The 25689-nt window shown below is 41.5% G+C and overlaps 1 protein-coding gene across 9 annotated transcripts in view; it reads right to left on the bottom strand.

The window, feature by feature from the left end:
• Window positions 1-25689, bottom strand: part of LOC106608688 (neurexin-2) — a 1074993-nt gene that overhangs the window by 441204 nt on the left and 608100 nt on the right. For all 9 annotated transcript variants that reach the window (XM_045721575.2, XM_045721576.2, XM_045721574.2 and 6 more), the window contains one exon: window positions 2032-2205. In XM_045721575.2, the coding sequence (XP_045577531.1) occupies window positions 2032-2205 (174 nt within the window). The remainder of the gene's footprint in view (window positions 1-2031; window positions 2206-25689) is intronic.

The following is a 25689-nucleotide window of genomic DNA, read 5'->3' as shown; positions in this document are numbered from 1 at the left end:
CATTTTGAATGCTTAGCAGGACAGGAACATGGTCCAATTCACACACTTACTAAGGGAACATCCCTGGTCATCCCTAATGCCTCTGATCTACTGGAATCACTAAACACAAATGATTAGTTTGTAAATGATGTCTGAGTGTTGGAGTGTGCCCCTGGCTATCCGTCAATTAAAAAAACAAGAAAACTGTGGCGTCTGGTTTGCTTAATTTAAGGATTTTGAAATTATTTATACTTTAACTTTTGATACTTAACTATATTTTAGCAATTCCATTTACTTTGGATACTTAAGTATACTGTATTTAAAAAAACGAATACTTTTCGATTTTTACTCAGGTAGTATTTTACTGAGTGACTTTCATATTTACTTGAATCATTTTCTATTAAGGTATTTACTTTTACTCAAGTATGACAATTAGGTACTTTTTCAATCACTGATTACCTCTTTCTACCAGCCATTTGAGAATTCAGGGGAGTAGATGTGATAGCCTAATGCAATTTTTGATCTCTGTTAAGAAGGACGTAATTGCACCGTATAACTTTAGGCAGGTAATAAGCCAGGCTGGCTGTCAGAGGTGGCTGTGTTTGCATTTAGACACCAAGCGGTGTCGGGACCTCTGGGAAATCAGTGGAGCTCTCTTGACGCCACACGCCACAGACAGTATGAACACCGCTACCGTTACAGCCTGCAGGAGTCACAAACACAATTAACTAGCCACCAGAGAGCCGCCAAAACACTGGTGACGTCACCCGGTCCAGCGTCCCGCTGCCAAAAAGCTGAGCCCCTTCCAAACGGAGGATTGATGAGTCTATGCTACAGTGAGCGCTGCAGGGTGGTTAAGATTAGCTGCCGACAATAACATTAGAGGCAGAGATACCTCCCGTAGGTTTTATGGTGCAATAGACTGGATATACAGTGGAGAGGAGACTGTAAAGAATGCTCTGGGCACCGAGTCTTAGGGTGGGGTCTAACTGTGTATTCTGGCTATTACTGCCGAAGAAGGAGCTATGAGTTACTGCAGGAGTCCAACTTCAGAAGCTCCTGTATATGATAAGACTGGGAAGTAAACAGATGGGATGTTAAAGACTGATGAGGCTGCCTGGGTGAATGCCAAGTGTGTGTGTGTGTGTGTGTGTGTGTGTGTGTGTGTGTGTGTGTGTGTGTGTGTGTGTGTGTGTGTGTGTGTGTGTGTGTGTGTGTGTGTGTGTGTGTGTGTGTGTGTGTGTGTGTGTGTGTGTGTGTGTGTGTGTGTGTGTGTGTGTGTGTGGCACCCATTATCTTAGCAGGGGTATAAAGGGAAAGGGAAAGGAGGATACCTAGTAAAGATCGTGGGCATGGAGGTCGGAGAATTTGGACTTTTTCAAACACCTGCAATCTAGAGCCATAATCATCATGCATAATTTGATGTAAAAACAAATGTCTATTTTTCTGCGTAGGTTATCTAAGCATACCTCCTTATCTGTTCATTTGTCATTTTAATGAGAGTGTCATTCTGAATATACTGCACTAACACACCGAGAATATTACATCCACATTACAACACCGTACATGGGATCGTAACACACATCATCAATACAGGCACATATCATGGCATCAAAATGTATACACAAATATCATGATATTATCACAAAGTGCCAGATTACACTAACACCAAGTATTTTTCTACATATCTAAACATACTTCTTGAGTCGTCTGTATCCTCCTGATTGATGGTTCTTTTTTTAAAGAAACTAAAATGCTTCTCTGCATCTCTGCTAAAGTCTGGGTAAAAGATTGATAGGAATGTGAGTCTTATTCAGTACATTTAGTTATTGTTTGCTTTTCTAAAGTTTTCTACCAACCTTGGCAGCAGGCATGCCAGCTAAGAAAGTTAGACAAGCTACTCTAACATGATTAATACGCTGAAATGGCTTGGTAGCTAGTAATGAGGTCGAGAGATTGGGAACCTCTCTAGCTGGCTGGCTAAAGCCAACGTGAGGGGGGTATGTGCCCTTGTGCACCCTATGACACCTCTGTGTGCGAGCATTAACTCACCGTCGCAGCCTCGCTCCACCTGGCCCATCCTGTGGAGGGCGTCTGCGATCAGGTCTGGTAGTTTCCCGTTGAGGTCCACTGAGGCCAGGCAGCCCTGGTACCCGTCCCGGGATGCGATCAGCTTGGGCAAACTGTTGTACATGCTCTTCCCCACGCCACCGATGTACAGCTCCCCTGGAGTGGACAACAACCAAACAGCAATATTAAAAAAGCTGTCCAGCATTAATTCACACTTGCATTGCAGAATCTCCAGGGTGGGATTTCTCAGGATGATGACAAGAACCATATATAACATGGCAAGTCTTACTGTATGTGTGGTCTTCCATCACATGTCTTACTGTATGTGTGGTCTTCCATCACAAGTCTTACAATATGTGTGGTCTTCCATCACAAGTCTTTCAATATGTGTGGTCTTCCATCACAAGTCTTACTATATGTGTGGTCTTACATCACAAGTCTTACTATATGTGTGGTCTTCCATCACAAGTCTTACTATATGTGTGGTCTTCCATCACAAGTCTTACAATATGTGTGGTCTTCCATCACAAGTCTTACTATATGTGTGGTCTTCCATTAGAGGTCGACCGATTAATCGGAATGGCCGATTAATTAGGTCCGATTTCAAGTTTTCATAACAATCGGTAATCGGTATTTTTGGCCACCGATTTGCCCAATTATTATTATTATTATTTTTTTTTACACCTTCATTTAACTAGGCAAGTCAGATTAAGAACACATTCTTATTTTCAATGACGGCCTAGGAACGGGGGTTAACTGCCTTGTTCAGGGGGGATTCGGGATTCGTTTTTGCAACCTTCCGGTTACTAGTCCAACGCTCTAACCACCTGCCTTACATTGCACTTCACGAGGAGCCTGTTACGCGAGGGCAGCAAGAAGCCAAGGTAAGTTGCTAGCTAGCATTACACTTATCTTATAAAAAACTATCAATCTTAACATAATCACTAGTTAACTACACATGGTTGATGATATTACTAGTTTATCTAACGTGTCCTGCATTGTATATAATCGATGCGGTGCCTGTTAATTTATCATTGAATCATAGCCTACTTCGCCAAACAGGTGATGATTTAACAAGCGCATTTGCGAAAAAAGCACTGTCGTTGCACCAATGTACCTAACCATAAACATCAATGCCTTTCTTTAAACTCAATAAACAAGTATATATTTTTAAACCTGCATATTTAGTTAATATTGCCTGCTAACATGAAATTATGTCACATCTCTAGCGTTCGTTGCACGCAGAGTCAGGGTATATGCAACAGTTTGGGCCGCCTCGCTCGTTGCGAACTAATTTGCCAGAATTTTACGTAATTATGACGTAACATTGAAGGTTGGGCAATGTAACAGGAATATTTAGACTTAGGGATGCCACCCGTTAGATAAAATACGGAACGGTTCCGTATTTCACTGACAGGAAAAACGTTTTGTTTTCGAGATGATAGTTTCCGGATTCGACCATATTAATGACCTAAGGCTCGTATTTCTGTGTGTTATTATGTTATAATTAAGTCTATGATTTGATAGAGCAGTCTGACTGAGCAATGGTAGGCAGCAGCCGGCTCGTAAGCATTCATTCAAAACAGCACTTTCGTTCGTTTTGCCAGCAGCCCTTCACGATGCATTGCGAAGTTTATGACTTCAAGCCTATCAACTCCCAAGATGAGGCTGGTGTAACCGATGTGAAATGGCTAGCTAGTTAGCCGGGTGCGCGCTAATAGCGTTTCAAACGTCACTCGCTCTGAGACTTGGAGTGGTTGTTCCCCTTGCTCTGCATGGGTAAAGCTGCTTCGAGAGTGGCTGTTGTCGATGTGTTCCTGGTTCAAGCCCAGGTAGGAGCGAGGAGAGGGACGGAAGCTATACTGTTGCACTGGCAATACTAAAGTGCCTATAAGAACATCCAATAGTCAAAGGTATATGAAATACAAATCGTATAGAGAGAAATAGTCCTATATTTCCTATAATAACTACAACCTAAAACTTCTTACCTGGGAATATTGAAGACTCATGTTAAAAGGAACCACCAGCTTTCATATGTATTCATGTTCTGAGCAAGGAAATTAAACGTTAGCTTTTTTACATGGCACATATTGCACTTTTACTTTCTTCTCCAACACTTTGTTTTTGCATTATTTAAACCAAATTTAACATGTTTCATTATTTATTTGAGGCTAAATTGATTTTATTGATGTATTATATTAAGTTAAAATAAGTGTTCATTCAGTATTGTTGTAATTGTCATTATTACAAATAAAAAATAAAAATAAAAAAATCGGCCGATTAATCGGTGTCGGCTTTTGTTTGGCCCTCCAATAATCGGTATTGGCGTTGAAAAATCATAATCGGTCGACCTCTATCTTCCATCACAAGTCTTACAATATGTGTGGTCTTCCATCAGAAGTCAAGTTCAAGATTCAGGGTCATTTTACAGGTGAATGTTACTGGCCTGAAGGAAGAAATTATCAGCCCAATAATAAAACTCACAGAGAGAGTTTGCACTTGCAAAAACTGTCATGTTATTGCATCTGATTCTTGAGTGTTTCATGTGCTGGCAGCTGGCTGAAAAAGTAGGCTATACTTAAGCAATAAGGCACGAGGGGGTGTGGAATATGGCCAATATACCACAGCTAAGGGCTGTGTCCAGGCACTCCGAGATGCGTAGTGCAAAAGAACAGCCCTTAGCCGTGGTATTTTGGCCATATGCCACAAACCCCCGAGGTGCCTTATTGCTATTATGAACTGGTAGCCAATGTAATTACCCGGTCTGATATACCACAGCTATCAGCCAATCAGCATTCAGGGCTTGAACCACCCAGTTTATAATTGACTATAGAACTGAAAAAATGTAATGGGCATTTGAAGCCTAATTGACTATGTAGAAACCACAATGAAAAACATAATGTAAATCTCAACAATGTTGTTGTTGGCTCAATATTTCAAATAGAATGTGAATCCTGCACTGAAGCTAACAAAAACGTGTAGGCTGGTAGCATTGCATCAAACAGAGTCAGCACATGAAGACGGCCTCATGAAGGTGAAATTCACACTGTTTTTGGTGACTGAATTTAAACCTGGGCTTCTGCCTAACTGAAATACCAACTAATTAGAATAAAATAATTTATGCTTCAACCATAATTAGAATCGAACACTATTTTCCTAACCACCCAACCATATTATTTATTTTCTGTCTTTGGTGTTGTATTGTGATATTTCACTGACAACAATCAGGTTGAAGGAGAGCAGCGCACGCCGAATCACTTCCCACCTACGAGAAAAAGGTGCTATCTAGAAACGAAAAGGATTCTTCAAACCCTTTGAAGAACCCCTTTTTTTCCAGGTAGAAACCTTTTGTGTTCCATTAAGACCCCTTTACACAGAGGGTTCTACATGGAACCCAAAAGAGGTTCTTCAAAGGGTCCTCCCTATGAGGACAACTGCAAAACACTTTTGAAAGTGTATTGGCCAATTTTTTCTTGCACGGATGGTAGGCTGGCTGAAACATACAGCGCCTGAAGAAAGTATTCATTCCCTTGACTTATTCATCATTTCGTTGTGTTACAGCCTTAATTCAAAATGGATTAAATGTATTTTTTTCTCACCAATCTTCACACAATACCCCATAATGACAAGGTGATACATTGTTGTTTTTTTTGCAAATGTATTGAAAATGAAATACAGAAATATCTAATTTACATAAGTATTCACACCCCTGAGTCCATACTTTGTAGAATCTTTCTGGGTAAGTCTCTAAGAGCTTCACAACTGGATTGTTCAACATTTGCCCGTTATTATTGAAGAAATTCTTCAAGCTCTGTCAAATTGGTTGTTGACCATTGTTAGATAACCATTTTCAGGTCTTTCCATAGATTTTAAAGTAGATTTTAAGTCAAAACTGTAACTTGGCCACTAAAGAACATTCAATGTGCTCTTTGTAAGCAACTCCAGTGTATATTTGTCCTTGTATTTTAGGTTATTGTTCTGCTGAAAGGTGAATTAGTTTCCCAGTGTCTGGTGGAAAGCAAACTGAACCAGGTTTTCCTCCAGGATTTTGCCTGTGCTTAGCTCCATTCTGTACATTTTTTTACTGTGAAAAACTCCCCAGTCCTTCACGATTACAAGCGTACCCATAACATGATGCAGCCACCACTATGCTTGAAAATATGGAGAGTGGTACTCAGTCATTTGTTAGTTTGGATTTGCCCCAAACATAACACTTCATATTCAGCACAAAAGTTAATTGCTTTGGCACATTTTTTGCAGTATTAATTTATTTCCTTTTTGCAAACAGGATGCATGTTTTGGAATATTTGTATTCTGTACAGGTTTCCCTCTTTTCACTCTGTCAATTAGGTTAGTCTTGTGGAGTAACTACAATGCTGTTGATCCATCCTCAGTTTTCTCCTTTCACAGCCATTAAACTTGGTGACTGTTAAATGTCAACATTGGCTTTATCGTGAAATCTCTGAGTTGTTTCCTTTCTCTCTGGCAACTGAGTTAGGAAGGACGCCTGTATCTTTGTAGTGACTGGGTGTATTGATACACCATCTAAAGTGTATTTAATGACTTGTGTTTAATAACATGCTGCCAAACATACCCTCGTAAAACTGACTATCCTACCGATCCTTGACTTCGGCGATGTCATTTACAAAATAACCTCCAACACTCTACTCAGCAAACTGGATGTAGTCTATCACAGTGCCATCCATTTTGTCACCAAAGCCCCATATACTACCCACCACTGCGACCTGTATGATCTTGCTGGCTGGCGCTCACTACATATTCATTGTGAAACCCACTGGCTACTGGCTCCAGGTCATCTATAAGTCTTTTCTAGGTAAAGTCCCACCTTATCTCAGCTCACGATCACCATAGCAACACCCACCCGTAGCACGCGCTCCAGCAGGTATATTTCACTGGTCATCCCAAAGCCAACACTTCTTTGGCCGCCTTTCCTTCCAGTTCTCTGCTGCCAATGACTGGAACGAATTGCATATATAACTGAAGCTGGAGTGTTATATCTCCCTCTCTAACTTTAAGCATCAGCTGTCAGAGCAGCTTACCGATCACTGTACCTGTAACATAGCCAATCTGTAAATAGCACACCCAACTACCTCATCCCCATATTGTTATTTATCCTCTTGCTCTTTTGCACCCCTGTATCTCTACTTGCACATCATCATCTGCACATCTATTTCTCCAGTGTTAATGCTAAATTGTAATTATTTCGCCTCTATGGCCTATTTATCGCCTTACATCCCTACTCTTCTACATTTGCACAGACTGTACATAGATTGTTCTATTGTGTTATTGACTGTACGTTTGTTTATGTGTAACTCAGTGTTTTTGTTTGTCACACCGCTTTGCTTTATCTTGGCCAGGTCGCAGTTGTAAATGAGAACTTGTTCTCAACTAGACTACCTGGTTCAATAAAGGTGAAATAAAAATAAAGAAAAAAACTTCACCATGCTCAAATTCAGTGTCTGCTTTTTTTATATTTTACCCATCTACCAATAGGTGCCCTTCTTTGCATGGCACTGGAAAACCTCCCTTGTTTTTGTGGTTGAATCTGTGTTTGAAATTCACTGTTCAACTGAGGGACCTTACAGATAATTGTATTTGTGGGGTACAGAGATGAGGTATTCATTCGAAATCATGTTAAACACTATTATTGCACACAGGTTGAGTGCATAAAACGTATTACGTGACTTGTTAAGCACATTTTTACACCATAACTCATTTAGGCATACCATAACAAAGGGGTTGAATACTAATTGATTCAAGACATTTTAGCTTTTCATTTTTTATTAATTTGTACATATTTTGAAAAACATTATTCCACTTTGACATTATGGGGTATTGTGCGTAGACCAGTGACAACAAAATCTCAATTTAATACATTTTCAATTCAGTCTGTAACACAACCAAATGTGGAAAAAGTTTGCGATGTGAATACTTTCTGAAAGCACTGTAAATACAAATAATTTGTATGTTGCAAATTGACCACAAGAAGTCCAAACATACTTAATATTTTACTAAAACTGAATCATTTCAAACCTTGCTTATATTTGTATACCATCACGTGTCTATGTTAGTGACTCTCTATTAGGCTAAACATGAGAATACTTTGGAACAGATTTCCAAAATTAAAATCACTTTCCTGGTGTTTTTACTGTCTTTTATGTCCAACAATCTATTGATGTGACTTGTTAAATCCACTTCAATCAGTGCGGATGAAGGGGGTGAGACAGGTTAAAGAAGGATTTCTTTAAGCCTTGAGATAATTGAGACATGGATTGTGTATGCGTGCCATTCAGAGGGGGAACGGGCAAGACAACGGAGTTAAGTGTCTTTGAACGGGGTATGGTTGTAGGTACCAGGAGCACTGGTTTGTGTCAAGAACTGCAACACTGCTGGGTGTTTCACGCTCAACAGTTTTCCATGTGTATCAAGAACGGTCCACCACCCAAACGACATCCAGCCAACTTGACACAACTGTGGGAAGCGTTGGAGTCAAAGTGGGCCAGCATCCCTGTGGAACACTTTCAACACCTTGTCGAGTCCATACCCTGACGAATTGAAGCTGTTCTGAGGGCAAAAGATGTTCCTCTTGTTTGGTATACTCAGCGTAATAAATATATATATATAATTTTTTTGCTCAGCGAACTTGGGGGGCTAAATAAACCACCCTGCCGGTTGGGAAACCTGCCCTACACAACATATGATAACAAAAAAAACATGTTTTGGGGCAGCAAAACGCCTAAGACAGCAGGTGTTTGCTCATATTTATTTAACATGCTGACATTTTTCAGCACGTTCCTACTGCTAGATTACAGACAGATATTATACCTAATCAAACATTTTGGAAGAAGCGTTGAAGTTACGGGAATATTTGGACTACCCGCTCACATGTGATGATAAAACAACGATTTTCCAGCACATTTCTAAATTATTTCTCTCTCTCTGTCTCATGTCTATCCAGTTTTGAGACTTGAGAAGTTGACATGCTGGCAGCCGCACTTGCTATTGGAGCAGACAGGACTGTCACATCCCAACAGCTGTTTATTCAGGTAGTCTGCCAGTAAACACTGGTTATCATAATGTATTGGAACAGAGGAGTGAAATTTCGAACCAGCTGTTAGTGGTATACTCCTGGGAACGAGTTCCATCCACCTTGATAAAATGCTCACGGTTATGGAATAAAGTGTAACATGTCTCCATAATTGATTCATGGCAGAGAGTTATAGGGAATGAGAGAATAGGGTATAGATTGGGATTGATATCTGAAGCAGACACAGAGCTGTGTTCATGTCCATATTCCTTTGTGAGCTCTTAAATTCACACAACACTGTCTTGGGAGAGGTGAGGGCTTTTTATGGACAAGCCAGAGATTGACAGTTATTGAAGATTGGCATTATTGAAGTTAACTGTATTTAATTGTACTATGTAAAGCAATAACCATTGTATTCGTTCCATAACTTTATTAATTGATCAACTTTTTGGTCCAATTATTTTTTTCAGTTTAAATGTATCATTATTCTGTGCTAGAGAGCTTTGATGTGACTGCCAAACTAAATGATGAAACATCTGTGCATCAACACTCCTTTGATGCAAGTGCAATAAGAATAAACAACTCTATTTAGCTCCTGGCATTTCTTATCATCAGCCTTTATCTAAACCAGGAAGTCCCATTGAAATGAAACATTTATTGTGGTCTATATTTCCCAGGGAACCATTGGCTAAAAGGGCAACCCTTGCAAACAAAATGCAGTGCCACAGGCAGCGTTTGTGTTTATAATTTCAGCAAAACTCTGGAGAGTACATTCATAAAAGTGCCCCAAATATGAATCTTTGGCATGAGAGAAGAAATAAGCCCACTAGGTGAAAGAACTGTCAGAGTAATTGAATAAGTAAATGATGGTTCACAGTCATCTTCCTTAAACTAATGTGTGTTTGACACTTAATACGCCGCAGTCAAGGCTGTAAGGCATTTTAATCAATACTGTAGATTCATTAGCTGTAGAACGGAATGATGCCCTCAGATTTTAAGAGAAGCAAAATCACTTATCAAATATGAATTCTTATTGCTGGAGGTACTCCAAAAAGTGCACACAATGCAGTTGTATAAAAGTTAGCAGTTAGCATTTTGAAGAGTCAGTGGGCTGGCTATAATGCATTCCATTGAGAAAAATAACCATTAAGTGTAGCAAATATGCCAAATAGCTGTTTTTGTCTTGTTTTGCAAGATTGAGCACAAACAAACACACACACTAGGACACACAAACACATTATTTGTCCCTTGGCTAAGTTCCAGTAGACCTGTGTGGGGTATTGTGGGTCCCGTTCCAGCTGCGTTCCTCCCTTGGTCCCTTCATTGGATTGATAATTGGTCTGTGGTAATTAGTGATCTCTCTCTTTCTCTTCCCCCTCTCTCCCTCTCTGTATCCCTTCGCGAGTGATAGTAAAATAACTTTTGATCATCAGATCGGCAGTTACTTACCCCAATTAGGGCATCTACTTTCAACTTCGACTCATCTGCCCTGGGCTCTCTGTAATTCCGATCCAATTTTCAGGCTACGCAAGAGGAAACGGCGGCGTTACAGAGGCCAGAGAGCGGGGATCCTGATGAGATTAAGGCAAAGGGAAAACCGACCACCTCTTCCCTCCATTCTACTGGCCATTTGATAATAAGATGGAGGACCTCCGATCGCAGATTTGCTACCAATGGGACTCTTGGAATAGCAAAATGTGTTGCTTTTCAGAAACATGGCTCTCGGACAAGACACCCCCACGCCTTCCAACTCAATGGATTCTCTCCATTCAAGTGGGCAGACAGGACAGTGGAGTCGGGGAAATCGGAGGGGGGGGTTGCCTCTTCAGCAACACCAACAACTGTGCTAATTCCAAAGCGGTTGAAGTGTCGACCCACTGTTCACCCGTCTTTGAATATCTGATGGTCAAATGCTGACCCTTCTAGTTTTCAGCTGTTATCGAGACTGCTGTATACTGTCCACCTCAGGACAATACAAATAACAAGCTTGAGCTTAACGAACAGTACAAGGCTATAAACAAGCAGGAAAACCTACAACCAGAAGCTGCCTTTCTGGTTGCCGGCAATTTAGATTTTTGCGTCACTAAGCTAAGTGATGTCCAACTTCCATCAACACCTCTCCAACGCCACTAGGGGCGATGAAGTCCTACACCACTGCTATTCTACCCACAAGCAAGCATACAATACCCTCCCTCGCCTGCCATCCGGCAAATCAGATCATGACTCTGTACAAGCAGAAGCTGAAACAGGAAGTACCCGCGATTTGCTCTGTTGAGAAACGGTCACCAGAATCAGAGGTTATAATACAGGACTGCTTTGCTAGCGCTGATTGGAATATGTTTTGAGACCGCCGATAACATTGACGAGCTAACCTCCTCCTTCCCTGGCTTCATTAGAAAATGCAGACATTGTACCCACGGCGACGTTGTACCCACGGTGAGGGTTTGCTGCTTCCCCAATCGAAAGCTCTGGAATAACACAGAGGTTGGTGCTAAACTAAAGAACAGGGCTACCGCACACAGAGCTATCGTAGACAAGCCTGATGCTACGGCCAATGACAGGAATAAGTACAAGAAGGTACTATGACCTCCACGGAGTCATCAAACAAGCAAAGGGACAATAAAGGAACAAGGTGGAGTCCTATTACACAGCCTCCAACGCCAGCCGCATGTGTCAGAGGCTCCAGTCCATTACGGATTACAAAGGAAGAACCAGCCGTGATCTGCCCAACGTCTCCTCTCTACCAGACTAACTCAATAACAACAACAACACCGACCCAGGTGTGAGGGCCATCACCAGCCCAGAGGATTGGGTGATCTCGCTCTCCAAGGCCGCCGTGAGAATGGTCTTTAATCAGGTCAACACCCACAAGGCTGCGGGCCCCGACTGTATTTCAGAGCATGTTCTCAGAGCAGGCATATTCAAGGAAGTGTTCAACATCTCCTTGTCCCAGTCTGTAATCCCTACATGTTTTAAGATGACTACAATCATTCCTGTTCCTAAGAACTCTAAGGCTTCATGCCACAATGATTTCCACCCTGCAGCACTTCTGTAATCATGAAATGCTTTGAGAGGCTGGTTATGGCACACATTAACTCCACCATCCCAGACACCCTAGACCCAAGTCTACATGGAGCAGGTAGACAGCTTCAAGTTCCTCATGTCCAAATCACTAAAGACTTGAAATGGTCCAAACACACACGCACAGTCGTGAAGAAAGCGCGACAGTCCCTCTTCCCCCTCAGGAGGTTGAAAACGTTTGGCGTCGGCCCTCAAATCCTCAAAAGTTTCAACAGTGGTACCAATGAGAGCATATTGAGCATCACTGCTTGGTATGGCAATAGCACCACCCTCGATCGCATGGCGGTACAGAGGGTTGTGCGGACCCCAACAGGCTCACGAACAGCTTTCTATCCCCAAGCAATATGACTGATAAAAAGCTAGCAAAATAGCTAACCAAATAGCTAACAAAAAGCTAACAAAAGAGCTAACAAAATAGCTACAAGGAATATCTGAGTTAACCTTGTATCTTTATTGACCTTTATTTCAATTTTCTCTATATACACTAACAGAGCCCTACAGACTCACACACAGTGTCAATCCAACACACACACAAACACTCACTCCACAATTTGCATACTCACACAATATTTCCTGTATATAGTATGCTTACTTACTTTATTGTTTAGCTCATATTTCTTATCATATTTCTTGTGTGTTTTCTTCTAGTAATACATCACTGTTGATTATTGCATTGTTGGGTTTTAAGTTTGCAAGGAAGGCATGTCACTGTATTTGTGCATGTGACATTCCAACTAAAATATGTGCTCAATTTTGGGTCAACTGTGAGACACAGTGAGAATGTTCTATGCTGTATTCTTCTTCTAGAGTTAGAGAAGATAACAGAATGGTGGTCAGTGTTTTGGTTCATCTCCTCAGCCCAGACAGTGATGAATGTTATAGTGCGCAGGGTCTGAGTCCCAAATGGCACCCTATTTCATGTATAATGCACTACTTTTGACCAGGGCCCATAGTGCACTATAGAGGGAGTAGAGTGCCATTTGGGATGCATCTGGGCTCTAGGAGGTCATATCAACTTAAAAATCATATCAAATTGTATTCGTAAAGAACAGGTTTAACAGTGAAATGCTTATTTACGGGCCCTTCCCAACAATGAAAATAGAAAATAGAGAAATAATAGAAAAGTAAAACACTTAATAATAAGGGTAATAATAAATACACATTGAGTAACGATAACTTGGCTATATGCACAGGGTACCAGTACCGAGTTGATGCGCAGGGGTACGAGGTAATTGAGGTAGGTATGCACAGTACTAGTCAAAGGTTTGTTTTTCTTTATTTGTACTATTTTCTACATTGTAGAATAATAGCGAAGACTTCAAAACTATGACATAACACATATGGAATCATGTAGTAACCAAAAAAGTGTTAACTTCATTGAGTTAGGGGGCAGTATTTTCACGTCCGGATGAAAAGCATGCCCAAAGTAAACTGCCTGTTCCCAGGCCCAGAAGCTAGGATATGCATATAATTGGTAGATTTAGATAGAACACACTCTAAAGTTTCTAAAACTGTTTAAATGATGTCTGTGAGTATAACATAACTGATATGGCAGGTGAAACCCCGAGGACAAACCATCCCCCCCCCCCAAACAATTCAGCTTACCACTGTTTTCAATGGCTAGAACTTTAATTATAAGTCCTCCCAAATTGCAGTTCCTAGGGCTTCCACTAAATGTCAACAGTCTTTAGAAAGAGTTTCAGACTGTTTTTAGAAAAATTACCCAGAAATTGTAGTTTTTCTAGGTGGCTCCCATTTTGGCTTTAGTGTTGTATCCAAGCGTGTGGAGGAAAGCGCATTCTTTGTTGTTTATCACAGGTAAAGACAACAACGATTCTCCGTCTTAAATTTGATTGTTTATTTGCGTATTAGGATACCTAAGGAATGATTATAAATGTTGTTTGACTTTTTTGGAAAAGTTTATTAATAACATTTGGGATTCATTTTGTATGCGTTTTGAAGGAGGGAAATTTAGTGGATTATTGACTGATGCGCGCCAGCTAAACTGAGTTTTTATGGATATAAAAAAGAACATTATCGAACAAAAGGACCATTTGTGATGTGAATAGGACCTATTTTGAGTGCCAACAGAAGAAGATCATCAAAGGTAAGGCATTTTTTATATCGCTATTTCTGACTTTCGTGTCGCAACCTGCCTGATTGAAAATGATTGTTATGCATTTGTGTGCTGGGTGCTGTCCTCAGATAATCGCATGGTATGCTTTCGCCGTAAAGCCTTTTTGAAATCTGACACCTTGGTTGGATTAACAAGAAGTTAAGCTTTATTTTGACATATTGCATGTGTATTTTCAAGATTGTTAAATATTTACAATTCCGTAGTTTGAATTTGGCACCCTGCACTTTCAATGGATGTTGGTCAGCGTCCCACCTATCCTAGAGAAGTTTTTAACCAAATCAGAATATTTTGTATATTTTTTTATTCAAAGTAGCCACCCTTTGCCTTGATGATAGCTTGGCATACTCACATATTTGTGGAATCTCTTTCCTTCTTAATTAACCTGTTGGGGCTAGGGGGCAGTATTTGCACAGCCGGATAAAAAACGTACCCGATTTAATCTGGTTACTACTCCTGCCCAGTAACTAGAATATGCATATAATTAGTAGATTTGGATGGAAAACACTCTAAAGTTCCGAAAACTGTTTGAATGGTGTTTGTGGGTATAACAGAACTCATATGGCAGGCCAAAACCTGAGAAGATTCCATGCAGGAAGTGGAAATCTGATTTGTGGAATCACCTTCAACACTTTGCCTATGAAACACACCGTGAGTTAGGATCCATTTAGCTTCCTAACTTCCTAAGGCTTCCACTAGATGTCAACAGTCTTTACAAAGTGGTTTGAGTCTTCTCCAGAAACTGAGCGAACGAGAGGCCTGGAAAGTTGGTCATAGAGGGAGGGCCATTACTACTAAACGCGGGCGCCCGTGGGTACCCTTTCGTTCTGAAACGTTTAGTAAGACAATGCAATCGTCCGCCTTGAATATTATTGAAGCTCTGATTGAAAAAGGCCCTAAAGATTTATGTTATACAACGTTTGACATGTTTGAATGAACGTAAATATATATTTTTTGCACATTCGTGACGACAAGTCCCGCACGCTTCAGTACATTATGAGTAGCCTTCGGAACGCGCTAACAAGAAGGAGCTATTGGGACATAAATTATTAACTTTTTAGAACAAAACTACATTTGTTGTGGACCTGGGATTCCTGGAAGTGCCTTCTGATGAAGATAATCAAAGGTATGGGAATATTTACAATAGTATATTTGATTTTAGATGGTTCCAAGATGGCGCTAACCTATATCGCCTAGCCTATTTTTCTGAGCATAGCACCTCGTTTATTGCAAAGTGTGATTTCCCAGTAAAGTTATTTTTAAATCTGGCAGTTGCATTCACAAAAATATTTTCTGAACGTCACGCGCCGATGTAAAATGTTGTTTTTATATATAAATATAAATTTTATCGAACAAAAAATGCATGTATTGTGTAACATGATGTCCTAGGAGTGTCATCTGATGAAGATTGTCAAAGGTTAGTGCTGCATTTAGCTGTGTTTTGGGTATTTGTGATGCATGCTAGTTGCTTTGAAAATGGCAGTGTGATTATTTTGGGCTGGGTACTCTCCTAACATAATCTAATGTTTTGCTTTTGCTGTAAAGCCTTTTTGAAATCGGACAACGTGGTTCGATTCAGGAGAGGTGTATCTATAAAATGGTGTAAAATAGTCATATGTTTGAGAAATTGAAGTTATAGCATTTATGAGGTATTTGTATTTCACGCGACGCGATTCCACTGGCTGTTGACTAGGGTGGGACGCAAGCGTCCCAGGTTCCCAGACAGGTTAATGCGTTTGAGCCAATCAGTTGTGTTTTGACAAGGTAGGGGTGGTATACAGAAGATAGCCCTATTTGGTAAAAGACCAAATCCATATTATGGCAGGAACAGCTCAAATAAGCAAAGAGAAACGACAGTCCATCATTACTTTAAGACATGAAGGTCAGTCAATCTGGAAAATTTCAAGAACTTTGAAAGTTTCTTCAAGTGCAGTCGCAAAAACCATCAAGCGCTACTTTGAAGAATGTCAAATATAAAATACATTTTAATTTGTTTAACAATTTTGTGGTTACTACATGATACCATATGTGTTATTTCATAGATTTGATGTCTTCACTACTATTTTACATTGTAGAAAATAGTAAAAATAAAGAAAAACCCTTGAATGAGTAGGTGTGTCCAAACTTTTGACTGGTACTGTACATATAACTAGGAATAACGTGACTAGGCAACAGGATATATAAAAACAGTAGGAGCAGTGTATGTTATGATTTATAAAAAAGTTTGTGCAAAAAGGGTCAATGTAGATAGTTAAATAGTTAGCTTCCCAGACAAACTATTTAACAGGTTTTTGGCTTGATGGTAGAAGCTGTTCAGGGTCCTGTTGGTGTCAGGTTGGTGCAGCGGTACCACTTGCCGTGCGGTAGCAGATAGAACAATCTTGGGTGACTTGAGTGACTGGAGTCTTTAAAAAATGTTGGGCCTTCCTCTGACACCACCTGGTGTAGAGGTGCTGAATGGCAGGGATGTACTGGGCCATACACATTACCTTCTGTAGCACCTTGCGGTCGAATGCCAAGCAGGTGCCATACCAAGCGGTGATATAGCCAGTCAAGATGCTCTACAGTTGTAGAACGTTTTTAGTATCTGAGGACCCATGCCAAATGTTTTCAGCCACCTGAAGGGGAAGACGCCCTCTTCACCACTGTGTCGGTGTGCATGGACCATGATAGATTCTTAGTGATGTGGGTACAGAGGAAACTTTCGACCCTCTCCACTACAGCCCTGTCGATGTGATTGAGGGGTGTGCTCGGCCCTCCATTTCCTGTAGTCCCGATGAGCTCCTTTGTCTTGCTGACATTGAGGGAGAGGTTGTTGTCCTGGCACCATAGTGCCAGTTCTCTGACCTCCTCCCTGTAGGCTGTCTCATCGTCGTCGGTGATCAGGCCTTCCACCGTTCTGTCGTCAGCAAATGTATTGATGGTGTTGGAGTTATGCACTAACACGCAATTGTGGGTGAACAGGGAGTAAAGGAGGGGACTAAGCATGCACCCCTGAGGGTGCTCCGTGTTGATGGTCAGTGTGGCAGATGCGTTGCTGCCTACCATCACCACCTGGGGGGGGTCAGGAAGTCCAGGATCCACTTGCAGAGGAAGGTGTTCAGGTGAAAAGGGTTGAAAGCTGAGCTGTAGTCTGTGGTAAATTAGCAGCATTCTCACATAGGTGTTCCTCTTGTCCAGGTGGGAGAGGGCACTGTGGAGTGCAAAAGAGATTGTGTAATCTGTGAATCTATTGGGGCGGTACGCGAATTGGAATAGGTCAGGATTCCTGGGATGATGTTGTTGATCTGAGCCATGACCAGCCTTTTTAAGCATTTCATGGCTACAGATGTGAATACTATGGGGAGATCGTGATTTAGACAGGTTACTTCGGTCTGCTTGAAACATGTAGGTATTACAGAGTCCGTCAATGAAAACACTTGCCAACTGGTCAGTCCAACTGGTAGCATGCCCTGAGTGCGCTTTCTGGTAATCCATTTGTTAACCTGTTTAAAGGTCTTAATCACATCGGCTACGGAGACCATGATCACACAGTCGTCCAGAACAGCTGGTGCTCTCATGCATGGTTAAGTACTGCATGCCCCAAAGCGAGCATAGAAAGCATTTAGCTTGTCTGGTAGGCTTGTGTCAGTGGGCAGCTCGCGTCTGAGTTTCCCTTTGTAATCCGTAATAGTTTGCAAGCCCTCCCACATTTGATGAGTGTCAGAGCCAGCGTGGCAGGATTCGATTTTAGTCCTGTATTGATGTTTTGCCTGTATGATGGCTCATTGGAGGTCGTAGTGAAATTTCTTATAAGCATCCGGATTAGTGTCCCGCTCCTTGAAAGTGCCTTTAGCTCAGTGCGGATGTTGCCTATAATCCCTGGCCTCTGGTTGGGATATGTACAGTGGTGCCTCAATTAAAAGTTTTGAGATTATGCTGTGGGATTTAGAGGTAATTTGTGGTTTAGTACGTTACCCTGCGTCACTGCTTTATTGCTCCAGACCACTTCAAGGGGGAGGTAGAGCACTGATTATGCTTTTGGGTCTCAAGGCCTAATGTGTCTCTACCTGACAATGAATGGGCGATATAAACCAAACAGAAACTGATAATTGTGCACAACTTCAAAATTGAATTTCAATTAACCTGTTATGGCTAGGGGGCAGTATTTTCACGGCTGGATAAAAAATGTACCCGATTTAATCTGGTTACTACTCCTGCCCAGTAACTAGAATATGCATATAATTATTGGCTTTGGATAGAAAACACCCTAAAGTTTCTAAAACTGTTTGAATGGTGTCTGTGAGTATAACAGATCTCATATGGCAGGCAAAAACCTGAGAAGATTTCATGCAGGAAGTGGCCTGTCTGACAAGGTGTCGTTCTTCTTGTCTCTGTTTATTGAAGAGTGAGGATCTTAGCTGTCCCGTGACACTTCCTACGGCTACCATAGGTTCTCAGAAGGCGGCAAAAAGCTGAATCGTGGCTTTGCAGGCTCTGGCTGAAACAAAGTAGCGCGTTTGGGTAGTGGCTGGTTACAGTACTGTGAGACTCAGGCTCGTGCCCGCGTCGACCGAAAGCTTTGTCTTCTTTCCTCTGTTTAGCTAAATGGACATTCCCGGTCGGAATATTATCGCTTTTTTACGAGAAAAATTGCATAAAAATGGATTTTAAACAGCGGTTGACATGCTTCGAAGTACGGTAATGGAATATTTAGCTTTTTTTTGTCACGAATTGCGCCATGCGCACGACCCTTCTTTACCATTCGGATAGTGTCTGGGACGCACGAACAAAACGCCGCTATTCGGATATAACGATGGATTATTTTGGACCAAACCAACATTTGTTATTGATGTAGCAGTCCTGGGAGTGCATTCTGACGAAGACAACAAAAGGTAATCAAACTTTTATAATAGTAAATCTGATATTGGTGAGTGCTAAACTTGCCGGGTGTCTAAATAGCTAGCTCGTGATGCCTGGGCTATGTACTTAGAATATTGCAAAATGTGCTTTCACCAAAAAGCTATTTTAAAATCGGACATATCGAGTGCATAGAGGAGTTCTGTATCTATAATTCTTAAAATAATTGTTATGCTTTTTGTGAACATTTATCGTGAGTAATTTAGTAAATTGTTAGCAAATTCCCCGGAAGTTTGCGGGGGGTATGCTAGTTCTGAACGTCACATGCTAATGTAAAAAGCTGTTTTTTGATATAAATATGAACTTGATTGAACAAAACATGCATGTATTGTATAACATAATGTCCTAGGTGTGTCATCTGATGAAGATCATCAAAGGTTAGTGCTGCATTTAGCTGTCTTCTGGGTTTTTGTGACATTATATGCTAGCTTGAAAAATGGGTGTCTGATTATTTCTGGCTTGGTACTCTGCTGACATAATCTAATGTTTTGCTTTCGCTGTAAAGCCTTTTTGAAATCGGACAGTGTGGTTAGATAAAGGAGAGTCTTGTCTTTAAAATGCTGTGAAATAGTCATATGTTTGAAAAATTGAAGTTTTTGTATTTTTGAGGAATTTGTCATTCGCGCCACGCCTATCATTGGATATCGGAGCAGGTGTTCCGCTAGCGGAACGTCTAGATGTAAGAGGTTAACTGAATGATAAGGATGAAGAAGGTGATTGAATTTAGAAAAATAGTGTAAGAATTGCTATTCTTCTGTCCTGCACACACACCCGAAAAAAGACTGACAGCTGTAGCTGGACTGTAGCATATTACTTACTAAAACTGTTGTTACACTAAGGATATTATTCTAAGAGAAACTAAAATGTTCAATTATATTCCATGATATTCTTAAGATATATTTGTTGACTGAATATAAGCAAGTGATGTCTACTAAATAATATTGTTTGCGCGGTCATATAGCCTCGGCACCTACTGTATGTACGGTCACTGTGTGGATGACATCATCAACGCACTTGCTAATGAAGCCAGTGACTGATGTGGTAGACTCCTCAATGTTATTGGATGAATCCCGGAACATATTAGAGTCTGGGCTAGAGTAGCTTAGCATCAGCTTCATCAGACCACTTCCATATTGGGTGCGTCACTGGTACTTCCTGTTGGAGTTTTTTGCTCGTAAGCAGGAATCTGGAGGATACAGTTATGGTCAGATTTGCCAAATGGAGGGCGAGGGAGAGCCTTTATGCATCTCTGTGTGTGGGGAGTAGCAAATGTGATCTAGAGTTTTTTCGCCTCTAGTTGCACAGGTAGGAATGAGGTAAAACTAATTTCAGTTCCCCTGCATTAAAATCACCAGGCACTAGAAGGGGCGCTTCAAGATGAGAATTTTCTTGTTTGCTTATGGCCCTGTACAGCTCATCGAGTGCGGTCTCAGTGCCAGCATCAGTTTTTAGTGGTAAATAGACAGCTACGAAAAATATAGATTTAAAACTCTCTTGGTAGTCTAGAGCAGGGGTCGCCAAACCTTTTCCTTTTTTATAGTATTCAGAGGCACATTCTTCTCTTCTCCACTACCCTGCAACTCTTCCCCGGGTCCTTGGTGTGCAAGAGATGTGTTTATGTTTAATTGCTCATCTAGGAAGATAGGTAGGTACGGTCACTGTGGGAACGACGTTTATGTCGGTCAAGGCAATGTTTCTGCTGTTAGGCCTACTTCTGCAGAACATGTCCTGGCAGAGTTTGCAGAACAACGGCCTCCGAGTTGATAGAAATAAGCATGATATAGTTCTGTCAGGTAACCCTACTTTGCAGCTAATATTTAATTGAGAGGGTTTTTGGGGAAGGTTTTTCAGTCTACCTACAGGACACAGGTTTACATTAGCTAACTTCTACATTCGGACTGATAGACAAATGTGCGCACCAAAAAGACAGAAAATATTTCTGAAAATGAATTGGCAAATGGTGTTATGTTTGGCTCTTTAAGAAAATACTGGCTAACAAGGGGTGGGTTTAATGTTAATGTGACTTTGATTTGATAGTAGACAGGAAATGTATGTTTTAGACAATTTGTGATGGAACAAAAAATGCATGTACTGTACTTTCAGAATAGATTGGAGAGCTGCACGTAGGTGGGCTGTGAGCTACAAGTAGCTATCGACCTGTTGGAGACCCCTGGTCTACAGTTTATCGATTCTAACTCAGGCCAGCAAAACCTTAAAACTTCCTTAGTATTAGAGATTGCACAACATCTGTGGTAACAAAGAGACACACACCTCCCCTTTCGACCTTACCCGAAGCTGTCGTTCTGTCCTGCCGATGCATAGAAAAAAAAAGCTACAGTAGATGCATATTACACATGTCCTTGTTCAGCCACGACTCGGAGAAACATAGGATGTTCCATTTCTTTAGGTCCCATTGATAGGATAGTCTCTAATGGAACTCGTCTAGTTTGCTCTCCAGTGATTGTACGTTCGCCAATAGAACGGAGGGTAGAGGTGGTTGATTTACTCGCCGGCGTAGTTTTGTCAGGGTGCCTGCATGTCGGCCTCTTTTGTGCCGTCTCCTTCTCTTCCGAGTCTTGGGGATTAGGGCCTGGTCCGGGGTGAGCAGTAAGACTCGTTGAAGTTGTCACGTCCTGACCATAGTAAGATGTTATTTTCTATAGTAGAGTAGGTCAGGTTCTAGTTTTGTATTTCTGTTGGGTTTGTTTGGGATGATCTCCAATTAGAGGCAGCTGGTCCTCGTTGTCTCTAATTGGAGATCATACTTAAGTAGGGTTTTTTTCCACCTTAGTTTGTGGGAGATTCATTTTGAGTTGTGTATTTTTCACCTCTGCGTCACGGTTTGTTGTTTTTTTGTCATTCAGTTTATTTATGTATTGCATAGTTTCACAGTATAAATAAAATGTGGAATGACACACACGCTTCTCCTTTCGACAACCGTGCCAGAAGTTAAAAATCTTCATCCAAATCGAGGTTAGTGATCGCTGTTTTGATGTCCAGAAGCGTAAACAGTATGTACAAAAAAAGTTAAGATCATCGCAAAAAACACACAAAATATCAAAATTGGTCAGGATCTGTAAAAACGGAAGCTATCCATTCCAGCGCCATTCTGTTCAACAGGCAATGAGCTTGTTAACTTTTTGTTTACAGGCAGTGAGCGTTTTCTTAAGATGCTCAATTACCCTAAAAATGTGTAATTCATATTTTTTTCACATTTCAGTGATAAATGTCGGAAAACGGCAGATATCCGTTCCAGCGCCATTCTTTTCCACCAGAGGGGGACTAATTATAGATGCTCAGACACTGCCAAGATTAATGCATCTGCAGTTACAATAACAACCCCTCAAGGGTCCCTAAGTAGGGCCGCACTACGACTGAGCAGACAGACAGAGGGCTGCTGGGAAAGGGCTCCTGGAGGACCACTAAGAGCAGGTTCAGTAACGCCTGTTTCTGGTACACTACTAACTTCACATTTTAAGTAAGTTTGTAATACTGTAGTCAAACACTTTAGTCTAAACACCTCTTCTATACCACCGACTAACATAAATTCACTTCACCTACAGTCAGTCAACTCACATAGGCTGCGTTTACACAGGCAGGCAAATTTGTATCTTTTTTTTCACCTATCGTTTTTTTGTCTAAACAGATCAGCCCTTTTGCTACTAATTGTAAAAAAGATCAGAATTGGGTTGCCAGCGTAAACGCGGCATTGATATAATTTCATAATGATAACCATATGAAAAACTTTATATAATTTCATAATGATAACCTTATGAAAAACTTGATATATTTCATAATGATAACCTTATGAAAAACTTGATATATTTCTGAGACACATTTCCCTGAGACACTGCTCTTGTCAAGCAGCTGTCCCTAAAACTCAGGCCACTGTCAAATGAAAAGATACTCCTTAGACAGACTCTCCCTTCAATCGACTCCCTAATACAGAAACAACCATTAAGTCTCATTAAATGGTCTATTATAAACCTCTCTGTCTGGTTTCTATGCAACCTTGTTTATTTTCCTCCAGCCTCCCATCACAAGAAGAACATCTATTTGTGACTCTGGCTGGAGCTAACTGCCTCTAATTGACACATAGAATGGACCTTGATACACACACACACACACACACACACACACACACACACACACACACACACACACACACACACACACACACACACACACACACACACACACACACACACACACATACGGAAACACAGGATGAATGGCTGGCAGAAGTTGTGCGGTACGGGCCAAGACTGACACTTAATGACTTTTCTCTTTCTCCCCTTCTGACACCCAGGTGGCTCCGCTTGGATGTCGGCCCATCATCTTAAGCTCAACCTTGACAAGCCGGAGCTGCTCTTCCTCCCGGGGAAGGCCTGCTCCAAGACCTCTCCACGTCTGAAACCCTACCCTCTTCAAAGAGTACATTAAATAATCCCACAGCACCCCCACACCCACACAGAAACTCAGTAACTCGTGAACAAACACTCACACGGTCTTAGCTGATAGCTACTTTACTGAGAAAAAATGGACTTAATGTCTGACACATGTGGGGGTCCCAGCTAGCTATCAGAATGCGCAGAATTCACTCTGGATAAGAGCGTCTGCTAAATGGCATACATGTTACTGTAGGAACGGTCAGGGAATCTTTGATGGCAAATTACAATGAATTTAGACTCATCCGAATTACAGTGCATTTAGACTCAGCCGAATTACAGTGCATTTAGACTCAGCCGAGTGCCACAACAAACTGAAAAGCAGGAAATGAATGGTGTCGCCACTTGAAGTGTTAATTGATGACGTCAAATTATCCGTTTTAATATAATTGTGCTGCATATTGTGCTCGAGAGTGTGTGTGTGTGTGTGTGCCCACATGTGTGACAATTCTATGTGTGGGGATTCAAGTCGAACAAAAATACTATTTTGACAATAATTATGTCAGCAGGTGAGTTTAGAAATGTAGTTTAAAATAATGGGCTGGAAGATTAAACTGTGTTGATTTCTGTAATTGGTGGCAGGTCCATATTCTGTTTTTCTCTATGAAATCTCTGATGCCATTTTGATTGTTGTTGTCTGAAAATGGCCTCCACACAGTACAATGGAACAACAACGTTTCTGTCACATTGACGTTCAGCTCTGTGGCAGCACTTAACCCCCTTCCCTTGCTAACACACCTGGGCATCTTTCCACCATTGTTCTACATGCACGCACGCGCACACGCACACACACTTCCTTTGGTAGCCCAGTTCTGAGTACCCCACACAATGAAATCACCTGGGTGCTCTGTATATCCAGTGCCCCTCAGTCAGTGAAGAGGGGTGAAGGAGAGGATGAAAGAGAGAGGGAAGGAGGCAGAGAGAGGGAGAGAGAGGCAGGGGTAGGAGTTTCTCACCTGCTCCAAATCCACCCTCCTACGCAATGAATGGTCATACAGTAGGGGTCCCTATGGGCCTCCCTGGTCCACATAGTTCTTCCACCCAGGCGTGGTACTAAGTGGGGCGTCAGTGAAGCAGTAACCTGGGGAAAAGCACCATAGCTCCAGGCCCTCTTGAGTAGCCAAGCCCAGGAGAGAGCAGTCTCCATGGGCCATAAACACTGTTCTTCTAGGCAGTCAGGCTATCACGCATCAATGTTCTATACATATCAATTAAATGTGCGTGTGTGTGTTTGTGTGTCTATTTTGTGAATAGACACAACCACATAGTCACGTGACAGGTGTCACGCCTGCTGAAAACCCAGCGGGAGACGGATACACGCTCCCTGACCCGACACCTCACCCTGCTGGACAGGAGACACCGTTCTCACTCACGTTTCCACAAAATACCTCCACAACAGACCTTCAACTCTCCAGACAATACCTCCACAACAGACCTTCAACTCTCCAGACAATACCTCCACAACAGACCTTCAACTCTCCAGACAATACCTCCACAACAGACCTTCAACTCTCCAGACAATACCTCCACAACAGACCTTCAACTCTCCAGACAATACCTCCACAACAGACCTTCAACTCTCCAGACAATACCTCCACAACAGACCTTCAACTCTCCAGACAATACCTCCACAACAGACCTTCAACTCTCCAGACAATACCTCCACAACAGACCTTCAACTCTCCAGACAATACCTCCACAACAGACCTTCAACTCTCCAGCAATACCTCCACAACAGACCTTCAACTCTCCAGACAATACCTCCACAACAGGCCTTCAAGTCTCAAATAGAACAGGCTGTGCCTCCACATTCACACTCGTTTTGAGAGACGGTTTTCAGACCTAACTGCTAACCGGCAGACCTTTGGAGCTTTTCAACTGCACTGAATGGAAGCCTCTGTTTAACTCTCCAAGATTGGATAGAGTGAAACAGACAGGCGTCATTACACAGTTGCCGCTTTCTCTCCCTCTCTAGATCTAGTTCTGTCTCTCTATTTCTTTTTCACTCTGTGTCTGTCTCTCTATTTCTT

Source organism: Salmo salar, chromosome 07 (genome assembly GCF_965601325.2).
Source record: "Salmo salar chromosome 07, fSalSal1, whole genome shotgun sequence".
In the NCBI taxonomy this organism is placed as follows: Eukaryota; Metazoa; Chordata; class Actinopteri; order Salmoniformes; family Salmonidae; genus Salmo; species Salmo salar.
Note: the sequence above shows the minus strand (reverse complement) of the source record. Positions and strands in the feature narration are given on the sequence as shown.